Genomic DNA, 10448 nt, shown 5'->3' with positions numbered 1-10448 from the left:
CTCTTCAGTCATGCTTCTTCTGGTGGTATTTTTACTTCATACTTATAAGTCAGCTAAAACTACTTTTGAGACCAAATATCAAATTTAAAGGATTAGGTTAGGCATCTTTGACAGCATCATACTGTGTGTAGTAGGGAGTTGCAGTAGACGTTATGGGTTGTCTTTTTTTGAAAAAAGTTTCAATTATTAAAAGTTGAACATCATAAAGGCAAATCTATCGTTTTTCAGGTCTTTTCCAGCAATCAGCTAAGCACATTTCATCAAGCAAGAGATGAAACACTGCATTCTGTATTAAAGTAACACCAGTAGGGAATTTTGAAGTAAGCATTAGAGGAAGGTCTGTACAGTGGTACCTCGGGTTACATATGCTTCAGGTTACATACGCTTCAGGTTACAGACACTGCTAACCCAGAAATAGTGCTTCAGGTTAAGAACTTTGCTTCAGGATGAGAACAGAAATCGTGCTCTGGCGGCAGCAGGAGGCCCCATTAGCTAAAGTGGTGCTTCAGGTTAAGAACAGTTTCAGGTTAAGTACGGACCTCCAGAACGAATTAAGTACTTAACCCGAGGTACCACTGTAGCTCAGAGGCAAACACTTTGCATACAGATTGTCCCAATCCATCTCCAAGTAAAACACCCTGAGCTACTGCAAGCCAGTGTATGCAGCAGGGCTGAGGAACCTCCGGCCCATCAGCTTAATTAGGCCTGGCACAGGTCCCAATCTGGCCTGCAAGACTGTTTCCCGCAAACAATGTTCATCTGCCTCACATCTGACGTGTGAGGCAGCCACAGGTGCAACTCCAAAGGGAAGACTGGTAGAGTCCATTTTGGTTTGTCTGCTTCTCATTTTTCCAATGTTCAAGTTCACTTCTCCACTGTTTCATATCAGTTGCTTTCTTTTTAAAAGAAATTCCTAAAATTCATCAGAATCCCAAGTGCAAAGTTTTCCTAATATAAACCTTTTTATCTAATGCACAATTTTGCAAGATGCATTTCCCTAATACTTATTAAGTTCCCTAGTGCAATGCATTTGGTGTGTTTTCGTGAATGCACGCTTATGCGCACACTGCACCTTATTTGTGTTTTTGTGCACATTACTTGGCTGGAGAAGTGTATTTGCAAAATTCAGTGAAGTGCAAATTTGACAGGATGTCTTTCATTTCGCATATTGTTTTAAAAAGAGCTAACTAGGTAGATTCACTTTTAAATATGAACAGAATCAAATTTCTGCCCCATTCCTAGCTTAGCGTCAGCTCCCAGGTGTTCTGTTGCAAGTTTATCAGAGCTGATAGGAAGCCCTGCTTGGGATCAGCCACACTAGGGAGTTTCTCCACCCTGGTGTAGTTGGGGGGGGGGGGCTTGCCATCAGCACTGTTCCATCCTAGAGGAAACTCCTTTTTAGGGAAGTCATAGAATCATAGATTTGGAAAGGACCATGAAAATCATCTAATCCAGCTCCTGGCAATTCAGGAATCTTGCCCAAAGTGGGAATCAAACCTGAGCCCCTTTATTCATTTGCAGGCAGTTTTGATTCACATTGTGTCTAGAAACAGGTGATTGACAGGTGGGTGGCATTGTCCACCTGTCAAATTTGCCTAGGCCATCGTGGCATATTTTATGCACGCGTGCACAAACACACACACACAGAAAGAAAGAAATATATGGGTCAATGATATTTGATGTGATATAAGGCAGCTTCCTATCTACAATAATTTTAAAATATCCTTAAACTTTCTTTAAAAATGTATATACAAAGAGGGTTTTATTTTTCATAATAGCTGGGGGAAAGTAAGAACATACATACGTAGCTGGTTTACACAGAGCTTGTTTCCATTCATCCATTATTTGGGGGTCTTGCGTTCTGCCTCAATATATTTTGGAGAATCCTAAGTACAACTTCCAGTTGATCAGGTGTCATTTTTAAGATCTGTTCTTGATTGTTAAGCATCTCGGTTATTGAACCCGCTTGATTCCTTGGAGTCTCGACAGCAGAGAGATAGGATCTGGGCGAATCTTTGTTTATGAGAGTCGTAGAACTTGGAGCAGGAGTTGGCCTTCCCTGGCTGGAGCTGCCCTCCGGGACTCTTCCTAAGTCAAGAAGAGCTCTTTCTACGGCTTTTTCAAGATGCCTGTAAGCTTCCATGTCGATATCATCTGGGCCCGCAATGTTCTGAATATCAAAATGAAAGCAGAGAGTTGTTTTGTGTGTATAATAATTATGACAAACTTCACTGTAAGACAATGTGAGCTGCATCCCACTCATTTCCCTTTCTCCTCCTCTTCTCTACCCATAAATTGGCTGATTTAGCGGGGGCGCAGGAGAAAGGAGAGAAGGCAGAAGTCCCATTAGGCAAGCAGAAGTCTTGTTTGACAATGCTGGATTACAACCCAAAGTTTTCATTCATCAGCGCTCAGTGGTTGGCTTATCGAACAATCAAATTTGCACTGTTCTCTGTCTCTTTGCATGCCTAAGCCTTACTTTATTTCATTTAACAAATTCATGCCGCTGTTAATATGTGGGTCAGGTTAGTATCTGTTGTCAGCTAAATACTAGTGGTTGCTGCTCTATTTCCGTCCCCATATTAGCAATTGGCTGAAGTGCTGTGACCGATACGCCAAACATTCTAAGCACTCGGATGGCAATGCATAGGTGCAAGTTCTTGGTTTGCCTAAAAGGTAAAGGTAAACGGACCCCTGACCGTAAGGTCCAGTCGCTGACGACTCTGGGGTTGCGGCGCTCATTTCGCTTTATTGGCCAAGGGAGCCGGTGTACAGCTTCCGGGTCATGTGGCCAGCATTACCAAGCCGCTTCTGGCGAACCAGAGCAGTGCACGGAAACGCCGTTTACCTTCCCGCCGGAGTGGTACCTATTTATCTACTTGCACTTTGACGTGCTTTCGAACTGCTAGGTTGGCAGGAGCAGGGACCGAGCAAAGGGAGCTCACCCCATCGCGGGGATTTGAACCACTGACCTTCTGATCGGCAAGTCCTAGGCTTTGTGGTTTAACCCACAGCGCCACCCGCGTCCCTTCTTGGTTTGCCTAGGGAAACCCTAAACAGGTTCTGGGGGGGGGGGGGGGCTGTGACCTGCAGGCCAAACGTGATGTCATACAGGACATTGGGCATGGAGCAGGTAAATGTGGGTCTTCAAGGAACCATCAGGAGCTTAAAGTGAGCTCTCAACCTTTGCTGGAAGAAGGTGAGCTCCCAACCACCCAGAAGATAATGAGCAGTGGGAGCATGCTTTGCCCATGGAGTGGGAAGTGGCTTTTATTTCATGGCAAAAACTTCTCCCTCCCAGGGCTATTCTTTGAAGCCCCCTGATATCGCAGGTGGAAAAAAGATGGAAAGGGGAAGCATAGGGAAGCTCACAAAGGATTCCCAACACTCTGTGCTTCTTTCCACCTCTGACATTCAAGGTGGAAAGGAGAATGAGGAGGCTTGCAAAGTATAGGGGTGGCAACACCCCTTGTGCTGTGGTTCCCAGCCTTGGAACCTTGCCCCTTCCAATCGTGATCTCATACTGACATTGTGCAACTGATGGGTGGGTTGCCCCATCCAAGTTGGCCCTTGGGCAGAGTGGGGCAGATAGAGGTTCTCCGCCTTTCCTGGAGACGGAGACCTAGATGCTGTTGGCAGGGGATTGCAATGCCTGTAGGGATGCTGGTAAGGCTGGGAACTGGAGTTGGAAGGGAGGTCAAAACATGCAGAACATGCAGAGGTAAGATGATGTGTATTGCTTTTGTGGCATCTTGTGTTTTACTGCACCTGTGCATATTGCTGTAAAGGTAAAGGGACCCCTGACCATTAGGTCCAGTCGTGACCGACTCGGGTTGCGGTGCTCATCTCGCTCTCTAGGCCGAGGGAGCCAGTGTTTGTCCACAGACAGCTTTCCAGGTCATGTGGCCAGCATGACTAAGCTGCTTCTGGCAAACCAGAGCAGCGTACAGAAACGCCATTTACCTTCCCGCTGGAGCGGTACCTATTTATCTACTTGCACTTTGATGTGCTTTCGAACTGCTAGGTTGGCAGGAGCAGGGACCGAGTAATGGGAGCTCACCCCGTCGCGGGGATTTGAACCGCCAACCTTCTGTGGGTGTGGCTGGAATGTGGTTTGTTTGGTTGTTGTTGTTGTTTTGCTTTTGTTGTTTTTAAGGGATGGCATCCAATTTCGTTGCACTTGTGCAATGTTGCACTTGTGTAATGACAATAAAGAATCTATTCTATTCTATTCTATTCTATTCTGATCAGCAAGTCCAAGGCTCTGTGGTTTAACCCACAGCGCCACCCACGTCCCACGTCCCTTTTATTTACATATTGCTGTACACCACCTCAATTTTGTAAGTGGGTGGCTTATACATATTGTTGCAAACAAAGGAATAACATTTAAGGAACGAACGCCGTGTGCTGAGAAGCAGTAAAAAAGAAGAGAAAGTATGGTGCTAAGGGTAACATGGGGCCAAGGATGTGTATGTACTCTGTATCAGGTTTAGAAGGGCAGAAATGGCCAAGCTTTACATTACAGTGGTACCTCTGGTTACGTACTTAATTCGTTCCGGAGGTCCGTTCTTAACCTGAAACTGTTCTTAACCTGAAGCACCACTTTAGCTAATGGGGCCTCCCGTTGCTGCTGCGCGATTTCTGTTCTCATCCTGAAGCAAAATTCTTAACCCAAGGTACTATTTCTGGGTTAGCGGAGTATTTAACCTGAAGCGTATGTAACCTGAAGCATATGTAACCCGAGGTACCACTGTACACTGAATGCTTTGCTTGGTGTGGTGCTATTCTGATACAGCAACTGATCAGGACTGCAACCGCTGTGCGGGGAAACGATTTAAGGCCTTCTCGCACATGCTGTGGTCCTGATGAAAACCCTCCTCTTCTGAGAAGTTCCTACTGACAGCTTCCATCCCAGGCCAAATAGCAGGGGCTTTTTGTGTGCAGGGTGGGGTAGGGACTTTTATCAGGACTGTGGCAAGGGAGAGAAGGGTTAGAAAACTCTCCCCACCCCAACTGCTACTCCTGAAAAACAGTGCAGTCTCTGAAAACAATCATTTACATGGCCCAAGGAACATTGCTTAGTGCAATCAGCAGGCTGGCTAGGTAAGCAACCAGTAAGCACTGGGTTTACTGGGCTCATGGGTGTAGTCAAATCACCTGGCATTAAAGTCTTTAATACAGGAGCCCCTGTTCTGAAGTCTGTTTTTCCAAGATGTTGAGCTTTGATTTTAATTTGCAACGCTAGTTCCAAGGCTCTGATCTGCTCTCAGTTTGGAAAATATAAATGCATTAAAGCATATATTGTCCTAGATGTGCTGCCTTCAGAAATAATATTTGTGGTCTTCAAGTACAGAGTCAATAACGTTCTTACCAATGTGCTTCCTTTCGTACGCCCAGGAGCTGGTATTTTAGTTGTGGATGATTTTTCCGAAATATTTTTGGAATGGTTTTGTAGCTGTGGATCAGACGGGACAGCAGTCTTGGTGAGTGATTTTTTGGGCTTAACCTCCGTATCTCGCTTCTTCTCGGATTTCTGCTTCAAGCTTTCCCTTCGTGTACCGCTGGGGGATGCTGTTGCTTTGGAATCCTTCCTGTTTTCAGTGGCGCTCAATTTTGGAGAAATTGGTGGGTGCCTTTTGGATTTTTCTTTTAAAATCTCCTTAGAGGTGCTTCCAGCAGGCACCCTTTCTCTCCTGGTTTGTGTACTTATCGATGCTTGCTGGTGTGACCCACTATCCTTCTTTATGTCAGATTTCTTCCTTTTTGCCTTCTGGTGGTGTTTAACTGCTGGCTTTGCATCTTCCTCAGATTCTGAATGCAAAAAGAGAAATGTCTGAGGGTTCACCGGAAAGGGAGGCTTGGAAATAAAACTGTGGGGCTTGCCGCAGAAATAACTTTTCGCTTCACTTTGGATGCCAATATCACGCGCACTCAAAAAAGATGTGGCAAATGGTTCAGAGATTCTCTTCGAAGTTTCCTCAGGTGACTTGCTTTTTAATCCTACATCAAATGTTGTTCTCGTTATATTTGGTATGATCAGATTATCATTGTACTTCGGCAACCGGTGACTTTCTTTTTTATGTTTCACTTTTTTGGGCTGACCCGTTGTCTGAGTTTCTTGGCTCCTTGTTTCTACTTCCAAAAGACTGGTTACAGAAAGGTCTACAGCTTCTTTTTCTATTTTGTGTTTTTCACCCGCTGTTGAAATCTTATGAAGACTTTCCTTTGAAGGAACTTTTCCTCTCTCAGATACATCTGTCTTACTAACTCTCTGACTTTCCTCAACATCTGGCAGAGATATAGTACGACATTCATCCTTTATCTCAACTTCTTGGCTTATCCCAGTTTCAGAACTGTTTTGTATGGGAAGATCCTCAAAGCTTTTCTCTAAAACTGATGTTAAACCTTGTACTTCTGAATCCGAAAGTTTGTCTCGGTGGCCTTCGTTTAGAAGCCTGCTCAAGAGAGACTTTAGATTTTGTAGTTCTTCCTCCGAAAACCTGTCATGCAGGCTTTGAGTATCTAGTTGTGTACTTTGCTCATCTGAGCCTTCCTCACTCTTTGCTAGTTTTTCCACTACTGGAAACAAGTTTCCAAGTATTCTCTTTAACTCACTCTCTGTGATCATTCCTATTTTTGAAAGTCTGTCTGAAAGATGGTCTTGAATCTTTTTGTTCAATGCATTCTTTAGGTTGGCAATTTCGTTTTCTGAAAGCACTTCAAAGAGATTTTGAATACTTTCATTTACCGCCAATGTCTCTTTAGCAAGGCCCTCGCTAGAGGAATCCTGCCAGTCTTGCAGCGCAGCCTTCTCTGGTGTAACACTGTCATCCCCTTTCATAGCCAAGGACAACTTCCGGCACACTGTTTTCAAGTCTTCTCCCTTTAATCCAGCGGCTGAAAGTTGATCTTTAAAGTGATCTCGGTGTTCTTTGCTTAAAAGTGATTTCAAACTTCTTATTTCTGCTTTTAAAATTTTTTCTAGGAGAGCATCATGAATGGAAAGTCGCTGCTTAATGTTATCTGTGTCTGTGTTCACAGGTAACATTACTCTAATGATTTCCAGTGACTGTTTAGAGGGTTCTTTTCTTAAGTCTGTCTTCGCATTTGTTTGTTCGACTGAACTACTGTCAGTTATAGGATATGAAGCAGCCTCTCTATCGCCATCTATTTTGCTTTCAGATAAACCTGCCCCTGTAGCTACTAACTCACTTTCTTTACTACTTTCTTTAATAGTTTCCTTACTACTTTCTTTACTATGCTGCACGGATTCAGCTTTGATAGTGGTTCTTGATGGATGCTCACTTAGTGATTTTAGTGTTGTGATTTCAGTTTGTGACATGCTTTCCCTGGACAAGCTTTTCCTCCTCTTGAGCAAATCAGCAGTAATTGGGAAAGAAACTATCTGGTCTTTTTCAGGTAGGTCTGTATCTGTGATTATCCCCTCTTCACACAATTTGTCTATAAGATGAGCCTGCAAATTTTGACTTACAGCAGCTGTCAGTTTTGTTACATCTGGTTCTGCAACCTTCTCTCCAGACATCTTTCTTTCCTCAGGCAGACATTTATTATCCCCTGGCAAACTGCTATCCTCCAGCGTTTCAGACAGCTTTGCTTCTGAGAGTCCCTCTGCAACTATGTTTTCAAGGTTTTTGCTTAAAATCGACGACACGGCTACGACTTTTACAAGTTTTTCAGCAAGCACGTCTTCAAGAGACTTCTCAAAGGAAATCTCAACCTGTTTTATTTCTGCCTGTTCTACTAGTTTATCTTCTAGTGTCTTTTCAGAAGAACCCGATGTGACAGCGAGTGGTTCCGATGCCTTTTCATCCTGCATGCCACGTTTTTGATCCTCCTCTTCTAAATCCATTTTTCTTTCTATAAGCCTTAGTATAGAAAGCTCCCCACTGCTCTTGATTAATTTAGTGTCCAGACTACTCGCCAGTTTTGTCAATGACATCCCATCAGGTGGATCTTGGTCTTCTCGTTCTTTGTAAGCATCAGATGGGTACATTTTTTCTAAAGGGCCGACATCTCCTTTGCCAAAAATAGGTGGCGGAGGCTGTACTTTACTGACACTTCTCAAGAATGGTTCAAACTTGTTTCCACTAAAAACTGCTTCCTGGAACTGTAATTTAAAAAAGGGAGAGAGGGCATAGTTATGAAATTTTGAAAGCTGCAAGATGAACAGAGGAGTTATGGAGGGTTTTGGAAATTCCTCTGCAGTTGGGTACTGTGCTCATCTCCCTCCCCCCCTTGGGATCAGGTTTTTTAACAAGAGGCTTTCAAATGAATAAATTTTATTGGTCAGATGTTTATGATAATACAACAAAACGAAGAGCATAAATAGGAAAAATGCATATAAGCAATATATTAGTAATACAGTATATATCCTACCAGTATAAACATTATTTCTAATTTCTGAAGTCAGGGAATAAAGGAGACAGGTTATATTTTCAGCTGGGAAGTCATATGCATGCTAGCAGATAAGCACCAGAGGCTGTTGGATGGAGAATGGAAGCTGCACAAGTGCTATACTATGATGATGTTATATCTGGGAGAAGCTGCAGTCAAACATAACTATGTATGGCTGCTAGTTAGTGCATGAAGGGGTTAAGACCACAGAGTTAGATACCTAGACTCAGCTAGATCATGCCTTCTCTTTCTGTTGTCACTCTGTTCTCACTAGGTAACCTACAAAGAAGGATGTCTTTAAGCTTTGCTCCAAGCTTACAAGCACGTGTTTGAAGCTATCTCTGTATTTTCTACCCAATACTTTTTACCCGCGTTGTTCTTGCTGCTGCATGGAATAACGCATAAATCAGACCTTGGGAATTTGTAAGTAAAGCATTCAAACTTACTAAGGGTGTGGTCTGTTCACTGCCAGAGGGCGGAAAGACATGGGTGCTTTGCTAGTGAACTAAATGGGATATGCAAAAGGTTTAACAGCCTACATTCCTAACTGCTTGACTTTGTGAGTTTAAACTCTGCTACTGAGGGCTTTCTCTTGCTGGAGAGTGATTTAGCCCCATGTTTTGAATCCAGGCACTCAGCTGATTCTTTTGCTATTTACCCCACATGTGTGGGTCACAGGAATTCGCGTTTCCTCCCACAGTATTGGTGACACAAGCCAGTCCTGATCAGTGCTGACATCATCTGCTAGTACTGCTGAATGTCCAACAGCCACCATCCCCAGGCACAAGACAGTGGCCAGCTGCAGCACTAAGCTAATAGGCTGTGCACAGAAAAATGAGTTTAGAAGGTGTATGTGAAGGTATTTCTACTGCACAGTGTTATTGCATGTTTACTCAGAACTAGTTCTTTGTGAATTCGATAGGATGTACGTTCAAAGGTGTGCACATAAAATTGCAGTCTGGCCGTCTGGGCTGGTGGCAAGCAAACTGTGCTTAAGGAAGTCTGCATGCTAGTTTTGCATGTACAACCAAGTCAAAGTTAAAACAAACCTAGGTTCATAAGACAATAACAAACCATGGCTTCAGACTGTAGTTTCTTGGCAATAAACAACCAGAGTTGAAGCCAGTGGGCAGGGTTCAGGCCATCAGACAAACCATGGTTTAATAAACCATAGTTTAACAAACCATGGCTTTGTGTGCAAACCAGGCCTCTTTTAGTCCCAGTCTGAACTGATTGTTTTCCACACAGAAACAAAATTAGCCTGGGAGGTGGAGGTGGGAAGGGGAAATGTAAACCCCTTTCCCCAAAGGGTCTCCAACTACGTGGTTTCCCCCAAACTACACCCATCTGCCCCACACTGGATGCCATATGTGAAGTAAGGTGAGGGACAGGTGGAGACACAGCTGTCAATGCACAATTGGGAGCCTTAATGTGCACCCCTGATTGTGCAGGGGCAAAGGAGGTTTGTTGCTTGTGCCTAACCCAGAGGTCAGCAACCTTTTTCAGCCGGGGGCCGGTCCACTGTCCCTCAGACCATGTGGTGGGCCGGACTATATTTTGAAAATAAATAAATAAATGAACAAATTCCTATGCCCCACAAATACGTAACCCAGAGATGCATTTTAAATAAAAACACACTGGCTACTCTTGTAAAAACAACAGGCATGCCCCACAAATAACCCAGAGATGCATTTTAAATAAAAGGACACATTCTACTCATGTAAAAACATGCTGATTCCTGGACCGATCGCGGGCTGGATTGAGAAGGCGACTGGGCTGCATCCAGCCCCCGGGCCTTAGGTTGCCTAAAAAGGTAAAGGGATCCCTGACCATTAGGTCCAGTCGTGACTGACTCTGGGGTTGCGCGCTCATCTCGCTCTATAGGCCGAGGGAGCCGGCGTTTGTCCGCAGACAGCTTCTGGGTCATGTGGCCAGGATGACTAAGCCGCTTCTGGCGAACCAGAGCAGCACATGGAAACGCTGTTTACCTTCCTGCCAGAGCGGTACCTATTTATCTACTTGCACTTTGATGA

General features: G+C 44.1%; 1 protein-coding gene across 4 annotated transcripts in view; it reads right to left on the bottom strand.

Moving 5' to 3' along the window:
- Positions 1-272: 272 nt before the first annotated feature.
- CATSPERT (catsper channel auxiliary subunit tau) overlaps positions 273-10448 on the bottom strand; it is a 34174-nt gene continuing 23998 nt past the window's right edge. For 3 of the 4 annotated variants that reach the window (XM_028750908.2, XM_077917457.1, XM_077917460.1), the window contains 2 exons: positions 5372-8128; positions 273-2170 (listed from right to left, as the gene is read on the bottom strand). In XM_028750908.2, coding sequence (XP_028606741.2) covers positions 1835-2170; positions 5372-8128 — 3093 coding nt within the window. In that variant the 3' untranslated portion in view covers positions 273-1834. Of the gene's footprint in view, positions 2171-5157; positions 8129-10448 lie in introns of all 4 variants that reach the window. The other variant, XR_003709183.2, reaches the window with a different exon arrangement.

Source organism: Podarcis muralis, chromosome 1, assembly GCF_964188315.1.
Source record: "Podarcis muralis chromosome 1, rPodMur119.hap1.1, whole genome shotgun sequence".
Lineage (NCBI taxonomy): Eukaryota > Metazoa > Chordata > Lepidosauria > Squamata > Lacertidae > Podarcis > Podarcis muralis.
The sequence above is the reverse complement of the archived record's forward strand: the minus strand, read 5'-3'. Positions and strand labels throughout refer to the sequence as shown.